Source organism: Botrytis porri, assembly GCF_014898465.1.
Source record: "Botrytis porri strain MUCL 3234 chromosome Unknown BPOR_011, whole genome shotgun sequence".
NCBI lineage: Eukaryota > Fungi > Ascomycota > Leotiomycetes > Helotiales > Sclerotiniaceae > Botrytis > Botrytis porri.
In genome coordinates, this window is record NW_024066085.1 from 1,011,942 (window position 1) to 1,039,114 (window position 27,173).

General features: G+C 36.4%; 4 protein-coding genes across 4 annotated transcripts; 1 reads left to right on the forward strand and 3 right to left on the reverse strand.

The window, feature by feature from the left end:
• Positions 1 to 466: 466 nt before the first annotated feature.
• On the reverse strand, positions 467 to 709 carry EAF01_008338 (uncharacterized protein; the record flags this gene model as incomplete). Its single annotated transcript, XM_038916594.1, has 1 exon — positions 467 to 709. One exon carries the CDS (start codon positions 707 to 709, stop codon positions 467 to 469), a length of 243 nt encoding a protein of 80 aa, XP_038767956.1.
• Positions 710 to 940: 231 nt separating this feature from the next.
• On the reverse strand, positions 941 to 2,309 carry EAF01_008339 (uncharacterized protein; the record flags this gene model as incomplete). The annotated part of the gene is made up of 4 exons (XM_038916595.1): positions 941 to 955; positions 1,026 to 1,326; positions 1,379 to 1,577; positions 1,628 to 2,309. The coding sequence occupies 4 exons, from the start codon at positions 2,307 to 2,309 to the stop codon at positions 941 to 943; spliced, it is 1,197 nt and encodes a 398-aa protein (XP_038767957.1).
• Positions 2,310 to 5,148: 2,839 nt separating this feature from the next.
• Positions 5,149 to 6,651, forward strand: EAF01_008340 (uncharacterized protein; the record flags this gene model as incomplete). The annotated part of the gene is made up of 3 exons (XM_038916596.1): positions 5,149 to 5,626; positions 5,678 to 5,874; positions 5,938 to 6,651. 3 exons carry the CDS (start codon positions 5,149 to 5,151, stop codon positions 6,649 to 6,651), a joined length of 1,389 nt encoding a protein of 462 aa, XP_038767958.1.
• A 15,485-nt stretch (positions 6,652 to 22,136) lies between these two features.
• Positions 22,137 to 26,757, reverse strand: EAF01_008341 (uncharacterized protein; the record flags this gene model as incomplete). The annotated part of the gene is made up of 8 exons (XM_038916597.1): positions 22,137 to 22,788; positions 22,909 to 23,064; positions 23,172 to 24,016; positions 24,105 to 24,372; positions 24,465 to 25,098; positions 25,165 to 25,439; positions 25,501 to 25,724; positions 25,804 to 26,757. 8 exons carry the CDS (start codon positions 26,755 to 26,757, stop codon positions 22,329 to 22,331), a joined length of 3,816 nt encoding a protein of 1,271 aa, XP_038767959.1. The 3' UTR covers positions 22,137 to 22,328.
• Between the last annotated feature and the right edge of the window lie 416 nt (positions 26,758 to 27,173).

The window sequence follows — 27,173 nt, forward strand, 5'->3', positions numbered from 1 at the left end:
ATGGACTGGATCATGTCAACGATAACAGCCAACGTTGCCCCGCAATGATAAGTACCGGCACCTGAATGAGGAAGCTGAAATTCGGGCCTGTTCCTTTCCTAAGACTTAGCTACTTATCATCATATTGAAGCTTGCCCGATGGAGTAAAGGGTGTATTTCGAATTCCCTTGCTCTAGTCATCTCCCACTTTCCATAGTCGGATGGTGCAAGATCACTTATTTTATCATTGGAATCCCTCCTGAGTACCATCGTATCCCATGTCAATCATACATTGCATAGTGATGTATACTAAAAAAGCTAGCAGTGTCTTACTACTAATTATTTATTTTGATATAATGAGAGAGAGCTTGAATAAACTTAGCCTTGGTCATAAATAGTGTCTCTGTGCCTTCTCTAGATTTGTGCATAGAATCTTGTTGCTACCTTGAGCAGTAATCTCTCTCGAAATTGCTTCCGAGATCCAGTTCTAACTCTTTGGCAGCTTCTTCAACACCATCTTCGGAGTCTTCTCAGGACTGTCAGGAGGTTTCTTCAAGCCTTTAGACATATTTTCCTGTAACTTTTCCTCGGCCATCAGTTCCTTCGCTCTAGTGATGAACTTCCTTCTCTTTATCTCTTTCTCTCTGTATTGTCTTATCGACTCTTCTTTTTGCTTAAACCGCGCTGCTATTTTATCAAGTTCTCTTTCTACCGCATCTTCATCTGCCATATTTTGCTCCACCAATTCCGCTCTCTCTTTCAAAGTAGCCTCAAAAGTATCTTCGTTTCCCCAAGGCTCGCCGTATCTTTCAACCACCCAAGCGCAAAATTCTTCCCACTTTTTTTTTCACTCTCACATTCTCTGAGCCTTTAATCCTTTCTTTGAATTCTCACCTGATCGGATTCCCGATTGCCAATCTTCGTCAGTCTGGTCTTCAAATCGTGACCACCTCACGCTGTTCTATGCCAAATGACCCTTTTATCATAAATTAGCTTGCAGGCTCGTTCATAAGAGTAAAGTCAGTCCACAGAGGAAATACACGTACCAGACCACCGAGATCTAGATTGTCCCATGACCAGATGCACAGGAATAATCCCATTGAAATGCCTATCATTTCTTGACCTAATAGAAATGGGTCATCACAATTCAAACTAGCACTTACACCTTTTGCCAACAGCATTGGTAAAGTATGAGCATTGGCAGAATTTGTAAATCTCAAACTTTCATCTGACAGTGGACAGGACTCGATCAGGATTTGTCGCTCTTTACAAATCTTTTCCAGCAGCGGGTGTTTAGGAAGTGAATATCCATGACCAATACGTCGAGCACCTAGAAGAATGGCATCGCTAAACAACGATCAGCATTCAGGAGCATGAAAAGGGGTTCAAGCATACTTACTAAAGGTTGTGGTCATTTACTTCACCTGCATGCAAGAAGAATGGGATGTTTAAATTGCGGCTTTCACATTGTTGCTTAAACCAGAGGCAAATAGGTATGAGATCTTCGAGTGTACGACCGAGTCTTTCCTGTCCCTCTAGATCGTATCCTGAAACCAGATCTGGATATCGTTCCTTCACACGCATGCAAGTCTCCATATCTATTGGATGGAGTCAGATTTTCCCAGAGATACGTAAAAGGGAAACATACCAGCTTTGATTTCTTCATCTTTCCACAATCTCAAGCCCGTCCAGATAACCCGCAGTCCCCACCATTCCTTATTTTTCTTTTTCATCGTGATTGCAAACTTTTCCCTTTCTTCACAAATCACTCTTGCCATTTCAATCTCCCCAGATGGGGTATCACTCCATTCCAATTGAAATTCAACCTTGAAAAGAATCCTAATCTCTATCCACTTAACGTTGTCTTCGTCCAACCCTTCAAAGATTTGCTTGAGGAATGGCCGGAAAATTGGCTCATTGTGAATTATCGTATTAAGTAGCTTTCTTCCACTTTGGAATGTATCACAAGCTTCATTGATACCCCCACTAGTATCTATACGCTGGGGCGTTGTCTTCGTTAATCGAATCTTCAACCAGGTGATAAAGTAAGACTTGCCCTGAAGAGGTTGTCTTTCAAGACCAGGTGCGAGACGATATTTATCATAGTTCGTAGAGGAAGGGTAATCGCTGTATGTCGACGCCGCAAAAGAGACTGGAACAAGTGAGTTGGGTACATAATCAGGATCCCAAAGATTATTCACTGAATTTCTAGTCTGTCGAGGTTGCGAAGAACTGTATGTGAATTTTAACTTTATTCTCTTCTCTCTTTTTGCCCACCATTCGTCGAGGGGCCTTGAAGCGCTGATATACATGCCCGGAGTCTCGATCATCTTTTCAATGATAAAATCGACCGAGACGCAAGAAGCGTGGTGGGCGTGAAGAATTGCTTCCTTTGGTAACTTCTTTATTATCTCTAATAGAGCTGTCCTTGCTATGGATTCTTTGATACGAGGGAAACCAAAGTCTGAACGTAAGCGACTCCTTGACCAAATTGAATCAAAAAGAACCTGCCGGTTAAATTGTTGAATTGTTGAATGCGAGAAACAATAGTATTGGCGGCTTGGACTGTAGGCGAAAGAGATTTCACAAAATCATAGTCTACAACGTTAGCCTCATATTTGATTTGAAAGATGAATTGAAGACTCACCCCCTCTGTACTTCTGTTCATCGTCGACCAATTTAGCTCAGTTACTTGCATACTCGTTGAATTTTGCTGAATTGTCCATTGTTGTCGAAATTGATCATTGATATCACCATAAGTTGCGAATATAAAGATAAACACAAACCGTAAATTTGGAAATTAAAACTATGATCGTTCTTCATGATATAATTCCATTCAAAAGGTCGTTGTTCTTTGACTGATAGTACATCCTGTGCCTGTTCTTCTTTGTCCTAAATCATCTGCATTTGGAGACAGAACAAATTTTACAGGATTCGAATTGGCGAATAAAGGGGTCTGATTCTGCAAAGAACTCCTGTTCATTCATCAAATTGTTGAAAGGCATGATGTTGGCAGGAATGCAGAATCAAGAGAGATTCGTACGATGAATACTAGGGGTGGTTCTCATATTTTGAGATTTACACAGCTCATCATCTATAGTGTTACGACGCTCACTAGACTTTACGTCAGGTTTCTAGAGGCCTTTGAGATATGAACCATATCCCCTTCATCAATATCTCACTTCAACTACTCACATCCAAAATACTAAGTAGGACTGATGGCACTGTTCATGTACCGGAGACTAGACAGCACATGTTACCATCTGACTTTGAGATACCCTGTTCATTTTTAAGGTTTCAGAGCTTGGATTCTTTCCGTGGATAGCGTGAGCCTGCAACTTCGCCTGGCCCAAGCTTCAGCATATAAATATAGATGTGCAAGTGAGCTATGGAAATTGTGGATTTGCAATTGGGACTTATGGCCCCGAAGTAGAGATGAGAACTGACTAGGTACCGGTACTAGTCCGCTTTCTTCGTACTTGTAGGCTATAGCAAACTATGAAAAAGAGGAAGGTCCATTTTCTTGCATATTTTTCTTAAGGTTTAGGTCGCCTGTCGGTTGATATGGATTTTTGCTTGTAAAAAGAAAAAGCTCTCCGCTATACTAAGCAACCTTAACCTTACACTGGTAAGTAATCCTACACCGATAGGGATATTTGCATGCCATGTGAGCATATTCAGACATTGGATTCGCATTCAAAGTGATAGATGTGCCCAGAGCTAAGTGGAACGAGTGGAGAGGACAGAAATCTCGAAAGCAACCGTGTTCGTGACAACTGGGGTGTGTCAATTATCCCCACAAGAAGAACGCTTTGTGCACGACCCGGATCCGTCCTAAGCTCTTCATAAGATGGACTTATTAATTTCTGTTTGCTAATAGCTTCCAAATTCATCTGCAAAGAAGCTTTCCAGCCCAATCGAATCATTCTAGAACAAATACACATGGTCCCTGCATGTACTCGAGGTACTGCATTGAGAACGCTGTCCCTCGGTGTGGTATTTGCTCAAACACGTTGGTATACGAAAAATTCGGGAAAATGACGCTTTGATCGAGATTATGAGAGGGGATCGACACGTTCATAGATTTTATTGAACAGATGCTCTTAAGGTTACGGAGACTTTGGAGCGCTGAGTGAATTCGTGATTGAGAGTGAAGAATGAAGTTGAAGATATATGGAGTTGAGGTGAACGTGGAGATTGTAGAAAAGCTTATTCGGAGAAACTTCTGCCGAGAATTTCCACGCTAATTCTCGTTTGCGTCGCCAAATCATTCTCTTTCATTTTCCCCCTTCACAATCTTTCCATTGTCGAAACAACAATCCATTTGTCACCTCCAGCTCATCAGTATATTCTCATCAGATTTTTGACTTTCTTTGTGAGAAAATGGATACCGTTTGTACCTTTGAAATGGATGGTCTATTGAAATCCGCATTGTTTTTCCAGAATTGGAAAACTTTTCCGCCCCGCAAGCCTGACAAGTTCAAGCTTCACGGTGAGCTAGGAGAGGTTCCCCGTTGACCGCAAAATGGTGGAGAATCACTTCTTTTTTTCTTCAATTTTTACTCTCCTTTGCGCAATTCCTTCTACTATTTTCGTTATTCTTGGGTATCACGAGTGACACAAGCCCAACGTTATGCTCCAGAGCGTTCGAAGTACTACGTCGGCACTGCGGATTCTGTTCCAGATTTTGAGTTGGCAAGACTTTTTGAGTGTATTACCATCTGAAGCTAGCATCTTCAAGTTATTAGTGTGTGCCTTAATGGAGCTTTGTAGTGATCACACACCCAGAACACATTTGCTGTCGGCTCTGGGGAAGAGGGCTAGATCTCGAAAGGGATGGCAGTCAGTCAAGCCGGGTGTTAACATTGGGCATTGACAACCAGAAAGTATCCTCACTGAAGCTGAAGCACCCTGGCGCATCTTTCATATATGAAGTCGTTATTTCCTTTATCTTTTACAGTAAATCATCACATGTTCATCAAAAGCACACAGGAAGTCTCTCAGCATCAAATTTAACCCCATACTTCTTACCTTTATCTTGGATCTTGTACCCTTCTTACCCAATCTCGCTTGATTGTTAAAGCATTATAGCTGTTGCTAGGCACAGTGTTTTCGCATCAGATACAACGATAAGCACATAATCCCTCAAACATCTCAATCCGGCATACTATGGACCAATCCCAAGTCAACAAAGACTCCACTTCAACTATCGACCTTGAAAAGAATGTGCACGAGGGCTCCTTGACCGGAGCTCTCGGCTTAGAGAAAGAGAAGGCAGTCATTGTTACTGTTACTCCACTCTCTGATCCAGTAGTAGATGAATCCGATTCAGATTCTGAGGATGATTACAAGTACCCTGAGGGTGGATTGCAAGCTTGGCTAGTTGTTTTTGGGTCATGGTGTGGCATGTTTTGCAGTTTCGGTATTGCAAATTCCACAGGTTCATTTCAAGCCTACCTAGCCTCAAACCAGTTAGCATCTTATTCTGATTCGCAAATTGGATGGATCTTCTCATTATACTCATTCATTCTGTTTATTGGCGGCATCTACATTGGACCTGCATTCGATGTTTATGGACCAAGATATTTGGTTCTGCCAGGAAGTATTTTACTCGTTCTTTCTGTCTTCCTCTTTGGGGAGTGTACTGGTAAGTTTTGAAACCCAAGAAGCAAGATCGTGCAAGGCTAACTATTTTCAGAGTACTGGCATTGGATCGCCGTATTCAGCATACTTGGTGGTTTCGCAAGTTCGCTGACCTTCACTCCGTCAGTCGCAGTAATTGGCCATTGGTTCAATAAGAAGCGTGGAAATGCGACTGGTATTGCAGCCACTGGTGGTGCTGTTGGTGGCATTGTTTTCCCACTTCTCTTGGAAAATCTCATTCCAAAGATTGGTGTAAGTATTATTTCTCCAAACTTCTCTATTCAAACAGAACATTACTAAGCGATTTCAACATAGTTCTCATGGACAATGCGTGTAATGGGTTTCATCTTCGTTTTCATCACCGCTCTAGCCAACCTCCTTATCAAGCCCCGTCTTCCACGTTCTCAAACTGCTCAAAGCCCTCATCCAGATATCAAAATCTTCAAGAAGCCAGATTTCGCCTTCACCGTATTGGGTGTATATCTCCTTGAATGGGGATTTTTCATTCCAGTCACTTATATTACATCTTTCGCTCTCTATCAAGGATTTGATGCAGGGATTTCCTATCAATCTCTGTCCATCCTATCTGCTGCATCTGTTGTCGGTCGTTTCCTCCCGGGCTTGGTAGCTGATAAGATTGGCCGTTTCAACACTATTATTATGGCACTCTCTCTTACTGTGTTTGCCTGTTTTGTCGTCTGGCTTCCTTTCGGAAACACTTACGCGGGCTTAATTTGCACCGTTATAATACTTGGTTTTGCTTGCGGTAGCAATGTCGGTTTAACCCCCGTTTGCGTAGGCCAATTGTGCGACACCAAGGACTATGGCAGATACTATGCAACTTGTTATTCAGTTGTCAGTATTGGATGTTTGACCGGTGTTCCAATTGCTGGCGTTCTGATTGAGACTTGCGGGGGTGCTTACTGGGGATTGATCTTGTTCACTGGTCTTTGCTATGCTTCTAGCGCAGTTGCAATGGCGTGTGCAAGAGGTTATGGTGGCGGATGGAAATTGAATGCTAAATTTTAGATATGAGGTTGACTACTGGATACTAAGAGCACAGGATTGAGATGAGAGTCTTATGAGTAACGTCTAATGAATTATGACTAAAATTGCATTTAGGTGTGCATGTTATTAGCGTTGTTTGTTTGGGGTGGGCGTTCTTACTTGGAGGTTATGGTGTTTAAAATGGCTTGGCTACGCTTTATAATGTATATAATGTTAACAAATTTATGTCAAAAAATCGCATTTCCTAGTGACCATTCTCCTTCTTCAAATGTTAAAACCGATCATAATCACTTATTCTGCCCCATTACTTGAAAGTGGTTTGGTTGAATGATGCTAACTAGCCATGCCTACCTCACCATCAGAAGAACTTATACTCATTTATATGATGCTTCATTTCCATCTCGCTAAAGAGTCGCCTACCCTTTCTCAATCCACTGCTTCCCCAAACATACCCTGATAATGTCTTCCTTTCTCCCAAACACCTCACTCTCCTCATCCCGATTTCAAAACAGACCGGTATCGAAACGCCCAGCAATCGTTCAACGTTAAACCCACTTCAGAAGTAAATTTCACGTACAGCTAAACTTTTCGATGAAGAAAAAATATCTCGCAACCTACCTGATCAATCACCCTATTAATCTTCCATAAAATCACTTGATCACTACCTAAAGTCCAACTCACTACGATACCACAAACCGAGTAATTTATTAGATCTACCACCCTTCCATCTCATTATCTCTCATCCACTCTCACTCACTCCTCCAAAAATAAAACTAAACCACCAGCTCCACCAAGTATCATCTCTAACTTAGAAAAAATACACGCCAAGAAGCTGGAAGGACATCGCGACTAAAATGATATTATTTTTGTCATTTATACTGGCAATCACACTGTCATATTTACCAGCATTTGCATATTCTTCAACAAAAGTTGTCATCTGAAATATTGACCTATTATACGTATACCTTTTTAACAAAGCTGTAAAGCGTAAATCAGCAATGAAAAGATATCTTCGGATTTTGTTGTTATTGTTAGAGTTCACAACAATGACAACATCAACATCAACATCAACATCAACATCAACATCAACATCAACATCAACATCAACATCAACGTCAACAGCACTCCCTCTCCAACAACACCCTCCACAAACAAAACTTCCTTCCAAACCCAAACCCAAAGATATCAAATCCCAAGAAAAATTTCAAGAGTGTCACAATATAACTACGCAAAACCCAATTCCTTTATATTTCTTTCCAAAATTCTTTACTGAAGATTTCATCTATGGCTAAAAGCCGTATGTATACATCCAACATATATCATACTCTAACTGAAAGATACGCAAACACATACACATACGTATGTATCTATATCTGTTTCCGCTCGCGAAATCTATAAATGATATCATATCGTCATCGCATCTCACTACATAAAAACCCCCTCAACTCAAACCCATACCCCTCTATTTCCATAAAATCCCAGACATAAAAGACCAATAAGATTAATCCTTCAAAATCACTAGCTACTTTAGTTTCATCCAAACGAACTTAAGATTTTCTGTGGTTGTTATGTCTGGGATGTGAATGTTGAGGAACTTGAGGGTATGGAAATGAATATGGAGAAGGAGATGGTTAGTAAGGAGCCTGTGGGATTGGGCTTGTGGTTAGAGGTTTGTGTTGGTTGGAGTAGGAGTAGGTGAGTAGGAGGAGGTGGGGAAAATTGTGGTGGTGGCGGTAATGTGAATAAATTGATGATAAAAGTGATGATACCTTGGTATTAGATTATAAATCCTCCACATCCCAATCAACGGTAATGCTAATAACCATTACCACTATCAATAAATAAAATATCAACACCAGCAAAACTCCCACCTCTAACCAACTCTTCATAAATTCCATACACTCCACCCAGTCTATTCCCCAGTCCTATGTAGGATTGGGCACCCCTACCCTACCCAGGGTTTTGTCCCCCTTTAAGTATTTACCCTACCCCAGAGGCATATAGCAGGACGAATACTTAGGAAATCCATCAAATATTTGAAATATCTAGAGTATATTAACATGGTTTATCAGTATATACATCATATCAATATGTGCACCACTTCAAAATACACCAAAATTAATCTTTTATTAATATTTTTATTTAAATCATTAATTATTATTTTTTCTTTGAAAAAGTTTTCTTATGAATAATAAAAATGAAATATTTATAAAATTTAATCTTTTTATAGATATCTCAATTATAATTTAAGAATATCACACTTTATATTACAAAAATCTATTTCTTTAAATAACTTTATTATTATTATAAGTTTTTGTTGGAAGTTGTGGCACATACGCTTAACTACTATGTATATATTACTTCCACTTTATAAATTAGATTTTACTTTAATATAATTAATCTATATAATTACTTTTATATATATTCCACTAGTTTATTCTTTTATTATAAATAAATTATAAGTCTAATAGCTCTGTAGTAAAACTAAGGCTAAAAGCTTTTTAAATAATTTATATTATTAAAATAAAAATTGATAATAAAAAATTCCTATACAATACAATATCAATATATAAAGTATATATAATAAATAGATTATTGAGTAATAATAATAAAGTAATTACTTATATCATATCTTTTCTTTAAATAAAAAAATTATAAATTATTACTAAAAAGATTATCTATTTCGATTTGATATTAAAAAGTATTATCTATTATATAATATTCAATATTATTTCAAAAATTATTATTTACAAATCAAAATTCATTATTTTCAATTATCTTATTTTAAAAAGAATTTCTTTCTTTAAATATTAGTATATTTAAATTGGAATAGTATAGTTTAAATAGTTTCTATTTTTTTATATTTTTTTTTGTTAAATATGCTTAAATTATTGATATAAGTTTTCTACTTATAAAACCTTAAAATGAACAAATGTTACGACGGATAACAAGAACTACAGGATTAGCATCACGTGACCATAAAAGCCGACAATCGAAATCGACTTTCGACTTTCGACTTTCGAAACTCGACCATCGGCTTTCGACAATCGACTCAAGAGTTAACAGAGCAGGAAGGTCTATATAAGGGAACAGGATTTCATTACAATGTAGAGCTTCGTGCTCAAGAACAATCATTAGTTTCATTACTATAGTTACGAGAATTGCAACCAGTTACAACCTTATTGAATTCCTACTTGAAGTCTAGTCTAAACCACCTCGAGAGATCTCTAGACACTTCCACGTGACCCTAGAGGCAGCTCCCGTAACACTTTGAGCACCATTTCTGCTTCAAGTACCAATTCAATACCAACCGACGATATGACACCCATCAGTGCATCCGCGAGCAGTCAGGCACAAGCACCCGACACCAACGATGTCGAGATGACCGACGCTCCCAAGGAAATTACCATCAACGAAACACTCAAGATTGCCTTACCAGACAAATACCAAGGAAGTCGACAGGAACTCGACACCTTCCTCTTACAACTTGAAATCTATTTTAGATTCAACCAAGACAAGTTCACCGAAAAGGAATCTAAGAGTATTTGGGCCGTGTCATACCTCAGAGGTGAGGCAGGCAAATGGATTCAGCCATACTTGCGCGACTATTTCGAGCATGACGATCAGGATCGCATGCAACCCACTCGAACAATCTTCAACAGTTTTGAAGGATTTAAGACAGAGATACGTAGAATCTTCGGGAACTCTAATGAGCTAGAGGTAGCGGAAGATAAGATCTTCAACCTCAAGCAGACAGGATCAGCATTGAAGTATGCTACGGAATTCCGAAGATATGCGGGAACAACCAAGTGGGACGAAACCGCCATCATGAGTCACTATCGTAAAGGACTCAAGCCAGAAGTCAGACTGGAGTTAGAAAGATCTGCCGAGAGTGTAGACTTGAACGACCTAATCCAGGACTCCATCGAGTCAGATGATCGTCTTTACCGATATCGACAAAGTCAAAGATCATACAAACCCCAGGGAAATCAAAAGCAAGGGCGTTACCGCAAGAATGAGGGTAGACCACGTTACAATCCACAGGGATATGGCGACCCTATGGAACTCGACGCTACGCACCACAAGAGCGGGAATGATGATCCGGAAAAGAAACGAAGACGAGAAAATAACTTATGCTTTGAATGTGGAAAAGCAGGGCACCGAGCAGCAGAATGCCGAAGCAAGAGAACAGGGGGCAAGAAGGGTAACTTTAAGAATAAGTTCGGCAAGGGCCAACTTAATGCCACCTTCACGCCACAATTGTGTGCTGTTAGCATGACAGGGCTAGCCACGCCACCACCAGCTTACGAAGAAGAGCTCGAAGAAGAAGAAGAGGTCGAAGGCCTCTCATGGGTAAACAAAGACCCGCAGTTAGGAGAATCATGGTCTATTCGGGAAATTGACCAATGGAACCGTCGTATCTGGAAATTTGGAGATACAGACGAAGGGACTATGAACGAAGACCTCAGCGTAACAGACGCTGAAGAAGGCGAATCGTATGAGGTTCGGTACGTCGATCAGCATCGAATTCTATGGTTTGGAATCACTACAAACACATCATTCGTAGAAAGAATTAGTACCGATCACCTCCAGTGGCCAGACAGGGGAGAGCTATGGGAAGTGTTCTATCACCACACATCTGAAAGAAATGAGAATCAGGTTCTATTTTTATGCAGAAGAGTAGGAGAAGAACACCGGGTCCAGGCTCAGGCCATAATACCACCACCAGTTGTGGGTACGATAATGAAAGTCACTCAAGGGAACTACCGGTACACCCTATGGAGGGATTTACTTGATGACAGAGCTAGATCAGGGACAAGCGCTGCCTATCTAGAAGAGGAAGAACCTCGACGTGTAACATTTGCCGATGAGATCATCCAGAATAGCGAGAATAAGCAAATTACACCACAGCTGAATGCTACAGGACAAGCAGGACAAATATACTGCAGAGTCAAGATAAACGGACAAATACAACAAGCCATGATAGATTCAGGGGCTACAGGAAATTTTATTGCACCAGAAGCTGCAAAGTATTTGGGAGTCCCACTCCAGAAGAAACAAAACCCCTACCAATTGCAGTTAGTTGACGGACAGCTAGCAGGATCTGACGGGAACGTTTCACAGGAGACACGACCAGTACGAATGAATATGACCCAACATTCGGAGGTTATACAGCTTGACGTTGTGCCATTGGGCCAACAACAGATCATCTTAGGAATGCCATGGTTGAAGGCACATAATCCCAGAATAGATTGGTCACAAGGAACAGTGACATTTGATCAGTGCAAGGACGGTCATGACGACACGTTCAAGGCGTCCGCGAGACGTAACACGCGCCAAGGAGAGTTGAACGCGAACAACACCGGCGACGTAGGACACCCAGTCCAGGGTCCTCCATTAAGAGCGAAGGCCAGTACACCTCCTCTACAAATGCAGAAGCCGACGGTACGGCAGGAAATCGCAATCGAGGCAAAAAAGAAGCCTACGATACCAGAACAGTACAGAAAATATGAACAGGTTTTTAAGGAACCAGGGATCCACGAGGCTTTACCGGAACACAAGCCGTGGGATCATGAGATAATATTGGAGGAAGGCAAGATGCCTGTGCACACCCCAATTTATTCAATGTCAGCCGATGAGCTAAAGACGCTCAAAGAATATATCGACGACAACTTGGCCAAGGGATGGATCAGAGAATCCACATCCCAAGTGGCAAGTCCAACTATGTGGGTACCCAAGAAGGATGGTACTAAGAGACTAGTTGTGGACTACAGAAAGCTCAACACGCTTACAAAGAAAGATCGATATCCACTTCCATTAGCTACGGAATTAAGAGATCGATTAGGCGGAGCAACAATATTTACCAAGATGGACCTACGAAACGGGTACCACTTGATTAGAATGAAGAAAGGCGAGGAATGGAAAACCGCTTTCAAGACAAGATATGGGCTATACGAGTATCAGGTTATGCCATTCGGGCTAACCAACGCGCCAGCTACTTTCATGAGGTTAATGAATAATGTGCTATCACAATATTTGGATACTTGCTGTATATGCTACTTGGACGACATCCTAGTATATTCAGACAGCGGAGTTCAACACATTAAGGACGTCAACAATGTCCTTGAAAGTTTAGCTAAGGCTGATTTGCTGTGCAAGCCAAGCAAATGCGAATTCCACGTTACAGAAACAGAGTTTTTGGGATTCACCGTATCGAACCAAGGGCTCAAGATGAGCAAGGACAAGGTTAAGGCAGTGCTCGAATGGAAGCAGCCTACCACAGTTAAGGAAGTACAATCTTTTTTAGGATTCGTCAACTTCTATCGAAGATTTATTAAAGGTTATTCAGGGATCACAACACCCTTAACCAATTTAACAAGAAAAGAGCAAGGGAGCTTCGAATGGACCGCCAAGGCGCAGGAGTCATTCGAGACGCTCAAACAAGCAGTGGCCGAGGAGCCAATACTGTTAACATTCGATCCTGAGAAGCCAATCATAGTGGAAACGGATTCCTCAGATTTCGCTATAGGCGCAGTGTTGAGCCAACCAGGTCAAAATGAGAAATAGCAACCAATCGCATTCTACTCTCGAAAACTATCACCAGCCGAGTTGAACTACGAGATATACGACAAGGAGTTACTGGCGATAGTCGATGCATTTAGAGAATGGCGAGTTTATTTAGAAGGATCAAAATACACAGTACAGGTGTATACAGATCACAAGAACTTGGTTTACTTCACCACAACGAAGCAGTTAAACAGACGACAGGTCAGATGGTCGGAGACCATGGCCAATTACAATTTCAAGATTTCATATGTTAAAGGATCAGAAAACGCTAGAGCCGACGCTCTCAGCCGAAAACCAGAATACCAAGAGAATAAGTCGTACGAATCATACGCAATATTCAAGAAAGAAGGCGAATCACTGGTTTACAATGCACCACAGCTTGCAGCTACTCATATATTGGAAGACAACCATCTCAGAAACCAAATCCAATCACATTACGACAAGGATGCTACAGCTACACGCATACGCAAAGCAATAGAACCAGGATTCACAATAGAAAACGAAACCATATACTTTCATGGGAAAGTATACATTCCGAGTCAAATGACTAAGGAATTTGTGACGGAACAACATGGGTTGCCGGCACACGGACATCAAGGAATTGCAAGGACATTTGCAAGAATCCGGGAAATCAGTTACTTCCCACGAATGAGAACGATAGTTGAAGAAGTTGTTGGAAGTTGCGACACCTGCATACGAAACAAGTCATCACGACATGCTCCGTATGGTCAGCTCCAGACCCCAGACATGCCTTCTCAGCCATGGAAGTCCATTACATGGGACTTTGTGGTTAAACTACCACTCTCGAAAGACCCTACTACAGGAATTGAGTACGACGCAATACTCAATGTAGTAGACAGATTGACAAAATTTGCATACATGATACCATTCAAAGAAACATGGACTGCTGAGCAACTAGCATATGTATTCTTTAGGGTCATAGTAAGCATACATGGAGTACCAGATGAGATAATCTCGGACAGAGACAAGCTCTTTACCTCGAAATTCTGGACTACCTTATTAGCACTAATGGGTGTTAAAAGAAAGCTATCAACAGCCTTTCACCCACAAACCGATGGTCAGACAGAGAGGACCAATCAGACAATGGAAGCATATCTTAGATGCTACATAAATTATCGACAGGACAATTGGGTAGAGCTATTACCTATGGCACAATTCGCATATAACACATCGGAAACGGAAACCACAAAGATTACACCAGCACGCGCTAACTTTGGGTTTAATCCTAAAGCATACCAAACACCGATACCACAGGAGGTTAATGCCGAATCAGCAATAATACAAGTCGAACAATTAAAGGATTTACAAGAGCAGCTTGCTCTCGATCTAAGATTCATATCATCCAGAACAGCAGCGTACTACAATACGAAACGTAGTATGGAACCTACGCTTAAAGAGGGGGATAAAGTTTATTTGCTACGACGAAACATTGAAACCAAAAGACCAAGCAATAAACTCGACCACAGGAAACTAGGACCATTCAAGATTGACAAGGTAATAGGAACCGTCAATTATCGGTTGAAACTACCAGACACAATGAATATCCACCCAGTATTCCATATATCTTTACTCGAACCAGCACCACCAGGAGCGCCGATTGCGCCACTCACGGAAATCGAACCAGTTAACCCTAACGCCATATACGATGTCGAAACAATACTAGATTGTAAATACGTCAGAGGCACGGCCAAATACTTAATCAAATGGTTAGATTATCCACATACCGAAAATTCATGGGAACCGAAAGAAGACCTCAGCTGCCCTGAGAAGTTACAGGCGTTCCACCTGAGGTACCCACACCTGCCAACAAAGCCTCGACCTCAGCATCGGACATCACTGGTAAAGAAGAGAAATCAAAAGAGGAAGGGCTAGTAGGGTTCGCCGCTGCCACCGCCGCCGCGTCCGCCTTTTCCTTTTTAACACGTTCATTTTCCAACCTTTCCTCTTCTTCTAGAGCATCGAGCTCATCCAATGTGCGAAGATCACGACGAATCATTTCCCGCTCCCGTTTCCGTAAAAAAGCCTTTTGTTTTCGCAAACGCAGAATTTTAGCCATCGCCTCCTCCTCCTCGGCATCTAGCTTCTCGCGCTGTTGCTCAATGGATTCATAGCCGGAAGGCATCTCGATACCAGGACGACAGCGACCTTTTTTATAACGAATACACTCAGAACAACGAGCCGATAATCCAGGATCCACAACACACAAACGTTGAGATTGATTACATAAATCGCAGGGATCGCGCTCTTTACCAGTACGAGCGACACTACGGGATAAATGTAGAGAATCGTGAACAGATAAAGATTTAATAGCAGGCATAATGAAATAAACACAACACTCATTAAAGTCATACAACTAGGTGGGGAAACCACGCTATATACACGCTTGGGACAAGCGCTAGTATAGGAAGGGGATAGTGTTACGACGGATAACAAGAACTACAGGATTAGCATCACGTGACCATAAAAGCCGACAATCGAAATCGACTTTCGACTTTCGACTTTCGAAACTCGACCATCGGCTTTCGACAATCGACTCAAGAGTTAACAGAGCAGGAAGGTCTATATAAGGGAACAGGATTTCATTACAATGTAGAGCTTCGTGCTCAAGAACAATCATTAGTTTCATTACTATAGTTACGAGAATTGCAACCAGTTACAACCTTATTGAATTCCTACTTGAAGTCTAGTCTAAACCACCTCGAGAGATCTCTAGACACTTCCACGTGACCCTAGAGGCAGCTCCCGTAACAACAAAGATATTAAATTTAGAAATTATTCTAAATATATTCTTTCTTTTATTTAAAAAAATTATAAATGTTGAATTTATTAAATAAAAATTCAATTTTGAGGAAAAGATTGATTTTATATATACAAAAAGATATTATATAAATATATATGGATTGTAATAGCTAACAATTTAATTTAGGATTTTAAAAAACTTCAAGTCTTTAGCGATAATGGTAATACTATTATAAAGATTTGATTTAATATTAATAAAAAGATTACCTTTCTTAAGAATAATATTAATATATTATCTTACATTTATTATTTATTATTTAATAACAATAAAATTTTAATAAAAGAATATAATATAGTAAAGAAACTTTAGGATTATTTGATAATAAAATACTTCAGAATTAATAATATTGTAATAGATAAATACCTTCTCAAAATCAAAACCTTTTCTTTTCAACTTAATAATATTTTTAATATAATAATTATAAATACTTAGAATAAGCTTAAAGATCTTCAACAAAAACTCTTATTTACAGATACTTCAGTCAATACTTTGTATACAAATAAATCACTTTTTCAAAGTTTAACCTTATCTCTCCCTAATAAATACAAAGTCATTATTAATATAATCCACATTATTAATTCTACTTTAAATATTAATAATAAAATCAAGCATTTACAAATTATAGAAATAAAGATATAAAACTCTAAAGATTTAATATATCTTATAAAAGAAAAGAAATATATTTTACCTTATTATTAATATAAAGTTAATATAAACTTGGAAATCAATATATCCATTATTATTTATGAATTCTATAACAAACCTGATTACTTAGTCCTAAAATGCTTTTAGTTTTGTTATACTAAATATCTCTTGAAATCTGATTCAAAAAAAAAAAAAAAAAAAAGATAATCTATCTTTTTATTATAAAGAAATAAAAAGTATAGGGAGCATAAGGCTTATATTACTAAATCAAACTTTAATATTATTAAAAGTGTTATTAATAATGAATCTGATTCTAAATATTATCATCTTATTAAAAAAAGTATTAATAAGACATCCCCATTATAATAATACACTAATACTAATACCACCTTATATATATCTAACTAATATTCTTTTTTCAAAAGTCTAATTTATACTCCACAATAAAGGATAATAATTAATAAAAAAGTTATATACTCAAATAAACAAAGGATAATAAATATAGTGTATAAGAATAGAATAAGAATATTATTAACTAAAATGTTATATATACTTGAATTAAGGATTAATCTGCTTTTAGTTAAGAGAATTTGTAAAGTAGAGCTTAAGGATACATTCAGTTTTAAGGAGATATATTTCACATTAGAAAATAATAAAAATAATAAAATTATTAAAGCTAAAATGAAAGATGGAATATATATCATTTTATATATAAAACTAAGATATAAAGATTCCGTATCCTTTATATTCTTTATAGAGATTATTGATAATATAAAAAGGGAAATCGAAGAATTAATTATAATAAAGAAGGAAAAATATTTTATTTAATATAGACACTTCAATTATCTTAGTCCTAATAAAATCAGGAACCTATATAAAATTATTATATTTTAGAAATCTATTAAGGTTCTTTCAATTCTTAATATTTATAAAATGTATATTCTTATAAAAATAATTAATAGAATTCCAAGTTAATTAAATATATAAAAATCTAAGAGATTAGAATTGATTTATTTCAATATTATTGACCCTTTTTCAAGGTTTATTTGAAAATATAAATACTTTCTTCTTATTATTAATAGTGTTATAAAAGTAAATTGGATTATTTTATTGAAATAGAAAAGCGATATAATATTCTTATTGAAAGCCTGAAAATAAGAAATTGAATTCGTTATAGGTATAGTTATAATTACTACCAGAATCGACAATATATTAGAGCTTCTTCAAGCCATTCAAGAATAAAAGATTGATATATAATTAAAAATTATAATAATTGTATCATCTTATTAAAATGGTTTAGTCAAATATAATATATAAATCGTAAAAGCTAATATAAGAATAATATTAAAAAAAGTTTATTTATTATTAAAGTTTTAAAATAAAACTATTGAGCATAATGTATATATTCGAAATTATATTAGTATTAGTTTAGATGCGAATAAAATCAATTGAAGCTTATTCAAAGTATTTACAGGCATATTATTAGATATTGATATATATAAAGTCTAAGGAAGTCGATATTATACTTATATCAATTTCAAAACTATTCTAAAAGGATAAAGGTATAATAAACTCTATGATATAATAAGGATTGAAATATTTCTAAAATATTTAAAAAATATTATCAAATATATAAAGGTTTATTTATTAGAGCTAAATTATATATATTACTTTTATTATATTACAATCAACGAAAGCTATAAAGAAGGGAATCTAAATCTTAAACTCAAAAACTATATAGCTGAATCATAAGGTACCAAGAATATAAAATCTAATTATAGATTTAATAATAAACTTAAAAATATTCCTAAATTATTATCTATTTCAATTAATTTATTAATATTATTAGATATAATAATTATAAACTTAATAAAAATGTACTTAATAATATTAAAATAAACAAAAACTGAGAGAATATTACACTTTAATAAAAATGAATATAGAAATATTTGATAAATAATTAATGATTTATTAGAACCAATAAAAGAAAACAATAAAGAAATTAAAATTATTTTATTTAAAATTACTTTATTTAAGATTACTTTACCTAAGATTACTTTATTTAATGTAACTTTACCATTATCGAATTCGAATTTATTATTTAAAGTTATATTATTTAATATAATTTTATTACTTATTATACCTATATCTAAACCTACTTTTATATTATTAAATTCGAAATATAATTTTAAAAAGAGAAAAAGAGATAATAACAATAATATAAAAGAATAAAGAAATTCTAAAATTATTTAGACTTTACTTATTTTTTAAATAAGCTAATAATAGAATTAATTAAACATATTATAATTACTATTCCAAATATTTATTAATTCAAGAAAAAAACAAATAATAAAATTATTTTAAAAATCTTAACTCTTTTAATAAATATATTAGTAAAAGCTAAAACCATTTTATTAGTAATTGAAATTCTTGGAATTAAAATATCTAATATATATAAAAAAGTAATGGTAAATAAAAAGTATATAAAAGAATAATAAGCTGTAATTTAAAAAGAAGTAGATTTATTAATTAAAAATAATATTTGAAAAGAGTTTATTTTATTATAAAAAAGTAATTTAGTTTTAACAAAATAAATATTTCTTATTAAAACAAAAGATAATAAGATAGAACAATTTAAGGTCAGATTAGTAGTTAAAGGATTTAATTAAATTTTAGGTAAAGATTATAATAAAATCTTTATTCTTATAGTTCGATTTGATACTCTTTACCTTTTCCTTATAATTGTTATAAGAAAGGATTTTGAATGCTTTTATTTTAATATCAAAAACATATTTATTGAATTATACTTGAAAAAAGAAATCTATTTAGTATCTTTTTAAGATATCTATGTTAATTGTGGCTACATTTTATATATACTTTGAAATCTTTATAGACTAAAATAAGCTGGTAGAGATTGGAGTTTTTTTCTAAAAGGAAAGTTAATTAAAATGAAGTTTATATAAAGTCTTATAGATCTATATTTATACATTAATTATTAATATCAATTAATTCTTTTAGTATATATAAATGATATTGTTATTGTTGCTATATATAAACAAAATATTCAATAATTTTATTATAATCTTTTTACTCAATTTAATATCAAAAACCTAAAGGAAATTAATAAGATCTTAAAAATACGAATTATTTGTACTAGATTAAAAAGAGTATTAATTATAAATCAAAAAGAATACCTATATATAATGCTTACCCAATTCGAAATCTTTTATAATCAATATACCTCTAGAAAGATATCAATCTCGAATTACAATCAATTACAATTAACACTATTAAATAATGAACTTCCTAATGTAAACAAATATTAATAAGCAATTAAAAATACAATCCACTTTATAATCTATATTAAACTAAATATCATATTCAATCTTAAAAGATTAATATAAACTATATCTAATTCTATTAAATACTATAATATTATACTCAAAAATCTTATAAAATATTTGAGATTGATTATCAAATAGAAACTATATTTTAAATTTGAAAGAATTTAATTAAATATTTGTAAAGAATATAATCTTTTATAATATATTATTAAAGTATATATAGACATAGATTAAATAAGTAATAGAACTAATCAAAAAAGTATCTTTAATAAAATAATAATATTCTATAATGAATTAATCTTATAGATAAATAAGAAGTAGATATTTATAATCATATTTAATATAAAAGCTGAATATATTTCTATAACTATATTTATCAAATAAAAGTAATAAATAGCTCAACTTTTGAAAGATTTAAAATGATTAAAGTATATTGGAAATAATAACATAGTTTAAATACTTAAAGACAATTAAGGAATGTTAGTGTTAATCAAGAATTTATATTTATATGAGTGATTAAAGTATATTAATATATGTTATCACTTTATTCGAGATTTTATAGAAAAATATTTAATTAATATTAACTATATTAATATAAGTAATATAATTACAAATGAATTAATAAAATTATATATAAAGGTAATATTTGAAAGATTCAAGAATATACTAAGGCTTTAAAGCTAATTATTAAAGTTAAATGAATAAGCTTTTTAAAAGAGTATTGAAAGTTGTAGTACATGTATTTAGTTATTATATATATATCATTTTCATTTTATAAATTAGATTTTACTTTAATACAATTGATCTACATAATCACTTTTACATACATTCCACTGGCCTGCTCTTTCATTGTGAACAGATTTTACTATTTTAATTCATTTTTATATTATTTATATTATTTATATAGATAAATATAATATATATAAGGAAAAACTAAATTATATTAATAAATAAAGAAAGTGTATGGTTATATACGGCTGTTTTTTATATATAAAAATAAGGATGTATGTACTGATATAGTGTACGTACTAATAAACCATGTTATATAATCGTTCTATAAGTATTGTTTAGAAAATAAGGTTATTTCCCAGCTTTAAAATGATTTAAATATTATTAACGTAGTTCATCAGCATATGAGCCATATCACCATGTGGGCTACTTCAAAAATGTATCAAAATCAAGGTTTTCTTAATATTTATATTTTAATAATTAATCATTATTTTTGAAAGAAAAAACAATCAAAAATCATAATAAAAATGAAATATTCATAATATTTAGGTTTTTTTTTAAATAATTCATTTTAGCTCGAAATTGTCACACTTTGCGTTACAAAACCTCTTTTTATTTAATAACTTTAATAATAATTAGAATTGTGAAAAAAGACTTAGATTGTTGAAATAAAACTTAGTCTATTTTTATTAGAAGAATAGTATTGATAGAATAAAATAAGAATAAAAATAAGAAGTTTCGAATAGAATCTAATCTAATTGAAGTATTAGAAAGAAGAAACCAGAAATGAAATATTCTATATTATAAGATTAAAGTTGAAATTGTTTATATTATGAATAGGATTTAAAAAAACTTAAGGATTGAAAATCTAAGGGTAAAGATATCTTTACAATAAAGTAATAAAATATTAATTATAGAGTTAGACATATTAAAAAGAGTTAGATAAAATAGAAAGGGATGATAAAAACAGATATAAGAAGTAGAGGATTGTAAAGGTTATATAAAAATAAATGAAAAGATTATAAAGATTTTATAATATACCGGAATTATATCATAACAGATTTAGAGATTATTTAGAAAAGGATGGATTTTTCTTTTGTTTTTTTTATCTATTCTATATAATTAGTATTATATAGATGCATTACATAGTTAGTATAGCTTAGTTATAGATAGACTAAATCGATTAAGAATTTACTACTATTACAGATAATACCTAGGTACCTCTAGTCTACAGACAGCTCTACAGATTCACATTCAAACAGGTATAAGAAGTCACAATACACGAGTAGCGAAACTGAGAAGACTATATGTGCAGTAACCCTACAGGCTACTAGAAAAACTCTCTGATCGGAATTTAATGATGCGGATGATCTGGAGAGAAGAAAAGATATGATAATGGAAAATTCCTTGTATTTCTGACAATTCGCCCATTAAGCTAAAGACATAATGTTGTTCAAACTTGGATGATAAATACTGCGATAACCCTAAGTCTAATTTCTCTTCCTTTCCCTGTAAACAAAAAAATGAAATCGATAAATCAAAGAGCCAACTCCCCAAAAACTCACACACTACCCCCCATTTCGTTTCTCCCCCTACTCATCCCAACAAACCCTCAACCCCATAGGAAACGGTCCCAAAGTCGCCAACTCATCATCCAAATACGCCATTCCAAACTCCGTTTGCACAGTTTTCATTCCCTTGCTCTCACTCCCCGCTCCGTTCCTACTATACCCACTCGAACCCGCATGCAATCTCAAATTTTTCAAGCCCACGATAATCCTAAAGACGCACACCATTCCCGCTAAAGCAATATCGCGACCGAGACATTCGTGGGGGCCGTGGCCGAACATGAGGTAGGAGTCGAGATTTCGATCGAGGACGACGGATTCTGGGTTGGGGAAGGCGATGGGGTCGTGGTGGGCGAGGGGGAGGTTGAGGAGGACAACGGTTCCGGGGGCGGGGGTGGTGGGGGTAATTTGAGAGGGGGCTTGGGAGGGTGAGTAGAGGCGGAAGAGAGCGACGGTGCCGCGGAGTCGGGCTGCTTCGAGGAAGCTTGGATGGTGTTAGTTTGTGTTTGTTTTGTTTTGTTTTGTTTTGGCTTTGCTTTGTTGGGAGGAATTGGGTTTATTGGAGGGGAAGACAAGATAAAAGAGATGCGGAAGGAGAACATACTAGTGCAACAATGAATCATCAGACTCCTTGCTAGTTTCATGGGCAAGAGTATACAGTTTTGGTAGATGAGATGATCCGGCATCACTGAGATAATAGTCTAGGACTTGGGAGAGAAGCTGCGACTGATTTGCCGTCATAGCTGCTGAGGTTGGAAGACTTCATAGATGAGTTAGCGTGATAATCCAAGACATAAGAATCGATAAGACTCTGTGACAGGAGAGGGAAACGAAGTTAATGCCAGAAAAAATGAAAGGAATACGAACATTTGTTCCCAAACTACCCTCTCAACTCCCCATCCGGCTTTCTTTCCCTTATCCACAAATCTCTGCAGCATTGCCTTCCCATACCCCTTCAGCGCTAATCTTTCCTTCTCCCTCTCCACTTTCTCCTCAGCATGTCTCTCCGTCTCATCATCATGAACCAAACTATGCAGTCTATCCTTCAAGCCCTCCACAACCTCTCCAATCCCACCTCCCTTCGTATGCTCCATCAAAATATCACCCAGCTTCTTAGCCACAGCTCTTGCTTCCTGATTCACGAAAAAAGATTTCGTAACATCGAAATTATTGAAAATGCATATGAAACCAGTGGAAAGGGCTGTGTACAACTCCTCTTCTGTATATCCGTCTTCAACATCCGTAGTTACGTTGACGTCGACGGTATTGCCCATTCCGAGCTTAAGAGGGAAATCAAACACGCCGGCTGCGAAACGAGTGAAGACGCGATTGCATATGTCGGATACAACGTCTACTCTGTAGGTCTTTCTAGGTGCCACAGCTCCATTTTTAGTGGCACTTCCGTTACCATTGGCTTTGATGTATGCGTTCAGGGTTGGGATGAGAACTTTATGTTTATCAAACAAATCGGCCGTGTTGTCTGTGTAGAATTGCGCAATTGCGGATTGCCAATCAGGATGTTCTTTATCATTCTTGTTACCATGACCAGTTGGAAGATCGTGGAAAGAAGATATAATAAGAGAGCGCGAGGTAGTATTTATAGATTCATCCCCTGCGAGACAGAACGGGGGGATTTTTGGCGGCCCTGTAGCATTTGTGGAATCGGAAGGCGATTGCGAAGTTAAGACAGCAATTGGGGCACCCCATGTTACCTATTATCTAAAGTTAGTATTTATACTTCTTGTGACCCCTCCCGAAGGTTTATAATCCCAAAGATTCAAACCGAAAAGAAAAACCAACCTTCCAATTAGCCTTATCATCCAAGATTTTCTTGCACTCTTCCCAACCATCCAGTTTTGGCAGATCTGCCTTCTTCTTGGGTTTATCCCAACTATACAAATTCTCTCTTCCCAAATCCTTTTGAATTTCACGATTAGTCTCGGGTGTGACGAATGGGAAATGTGCGTATATAGAGTTCCCCTGGAAGTGGTTTGGGAAAGCTCGGAGGACTAATTTGTAAAGCACGGCACCATCATCGATATTTGTGTCAAATTGGACTTCATTGTACCTGTTTTATCATGTTAGTAACTTTTTTTTACAATCTTAAAGACAGAAGACAATAAAAACTGAAGAAAGAGGCAGATAGAAGATGAAACTAACCCCCAATTAGTGAGACTCTCCGGCGTATAATCCGTAGTATAAAACCTATCTCCTCTAACCAACCCTACCGCATCACTCAAAATACTATAACTGATACTATACCCCGTGCATAATCCACTACCTGGCACCACCGGTGGTTTAATCTTTTCAACCACGACTCCCGGATAAAATTCCACATCATCAGGAGTTCCATAAAATTCTTTGAGTCGTTTCGCAATAACAGGATCTGGATTGATATCCGCAAATGATGTGTGACGCGACAATCCGACGAATGAACGGAATTCATTAAGAGTGCACATATTCCAAGAACGACTTTGGAGAATAGAGAGGATTTCGATGGAGCGCATGATAGGTGGGACGTTTGTGGCCCCAAAAGCACCAGACAGATCTTCTACCGAAGATGCGAAAATTGAGACGAGTGATTCGTCATCGTATGATCCATTAGATAAACGATTGAGGTCTGCGAAAGAGCGTTGAGATGGATCGGTAGGGAGTTCTGCTTCCATTGAATGGAGACCACTGAGAAGTTCAGGAAGCGTAACATCAGCCGGGTTTTTGTTAGGGAATAATCTAGCGTATTCTGCGTTGGTCCATTTCTCGTCTCTTTGGGAGATGGCCGAGTGCCAGCGGTAGACTTTTTACCGAGTTAGTATATTAATCACGGGGTTTGGACACTTCAGGGAAATTATATTAGACATACTCAAGTTAAACTCAGCAGTGACTTGATTTCCTACACCCTCAGCAGCAGGCTTATTCAAAAGGGTCTTGGTCTCAGAGACTCTTGGATCTAAATCCCATTTTGAAGTTGTACGATTGAGATTCAAAATCGTACGGACATAATCTTTCAAAACGATATTAACATATAAGCCACAAGTGATGAGTCGACCTGTCTGGAACAGGTCATTGTCGTATTTATCAAATGCAGACTCTGCTGCCTCTGCTTTGGGTTTTGTGAAGCGGCCATTATCGTTGATTCTGTGATATCAGTTAGGTTTTGTGTTCAACAAGGGGGAGACAGTAAATAAAGAGTACTGACTGGGCAAGCATTTCAACCACATGATTGTGAAATCGGTTGAACATGATCAAGAATACCCCCACACCGGGAGGAAATCCTAAGATTCTCTTAGAGGAAAAACAATCTGGTTTGAGTTTTCCATCCTCGAATGTTCGGACTGCATTTTGCTCTTCTTGATTACAACCATAGAGAGGTGCGAGATCCAAGTAACTACTAGTCTTCGATTTCGTCATATCTTCATGATCCTATTTTTATTTCATTAGTCCTTGATCTTTATCTCAAATTGCCCAAACCCAAATTCTAAGAAGAAAAGTATGTTCATACCGTAAGAAAAAGATCATGAATAATAATCGTAGCCAGATAGAACAGCTGACTACTGATTCCAGTCTGACTTCCCTTAAAGGCCTCTTCTCCATCCAACCCACCCCTCCTCATCAGTCCATCAAAAAGCTCCCCTGGATCCGGTAGACTCTTCTTTCTCATTCTCTCAGGTTTAACACTCTTTGCATATGCCGTCCCCGCTTTTCCCAAATCCGGCATTAAGATGTTGTTATTTCCTCCATCCGCATCTCTATACATAAACTTCTTATCCAAACTCCTGACAGGTGGATGCGGCAAGGCATCCCATAGCGTATTAACAAAACTTGCTGTTAGACTTTTTCCAATCTGTGAATCTTCTGGTTGAGACGCTAGGAGTTTTACTGTCTTTTCAAGAAGGAGAGTGTTGTCATTTTGGACACCCTTGATCTGAGAGGAGAAGAGTTGAAGAAGTGTGTTTGCATCCTCTGGAGTGATGGTTTTGAGGTCATGAAAGATAGAATGGATGCTATGAGTTGCGGATTCGATATCGGAGATTACATTCGGAGTTGTTTTGTGAATATCTGAGGTCCAACGTGGTTGGGTTGTAGGTGATTTGGGAGGCATGATTGTGGCTGTAGTTATGGTTTTGGGTTGAGATTGTGGTTGAGAATGTGATTGTGATCGAGGGTGTGATTGAGATGTTGGTATCAATGTTGGTTCTGCTGTTGGTTCTGACCTGGATTCCAATGTTGGTACTGGCGTTGATATCGGTTCTGAATTGGATCGAGTATTTCCTTTTTGTGGACGTTTCTGATCCGACTTCTCACCTTTCCTAGACTTCCCTTGAAATTTGCCTGTAAAATAATTTCTGTATTTTGAACCCAACTTATTCTTCTCCTTCACAAATTCCTTCTCATCCCCTCCATTGCCCGCGTTCACACCCTCCATATTTAAATTTCCCCCGTCTCTCGCTGACATAACAATATGACACCCTGACAATGTATGTTCGGTACTCAAGCACTTCACCCAACAAAGGAATATACCCTCGTACAGCCTTACACCACAGGTGTTACTACTGCAAGAAAACAATGCCCGAAAATGCGATGCGTAATGGTGGATGCAAACCCCGTTGTACTCGTCCTATAAAACCCCCGACTAGAGTTCTTATAAACAATCCCGTACGACACAAAAGCAAGGTATCATGATCCACACAATTTTAGCCAGGTATCTCAGCCCTTTTATCCACCCATCACGACTCATATACAGAGCCATCGCTGCCACCAAACCGCAACTTTCAGCTAGAAACTAACTTATGATCAAGCCGAGTTCTAGATCATCTCAAACTGTTCCCTGTGAGACAAGTATGTAGCAATCCCAAAGCATGATACAAATGT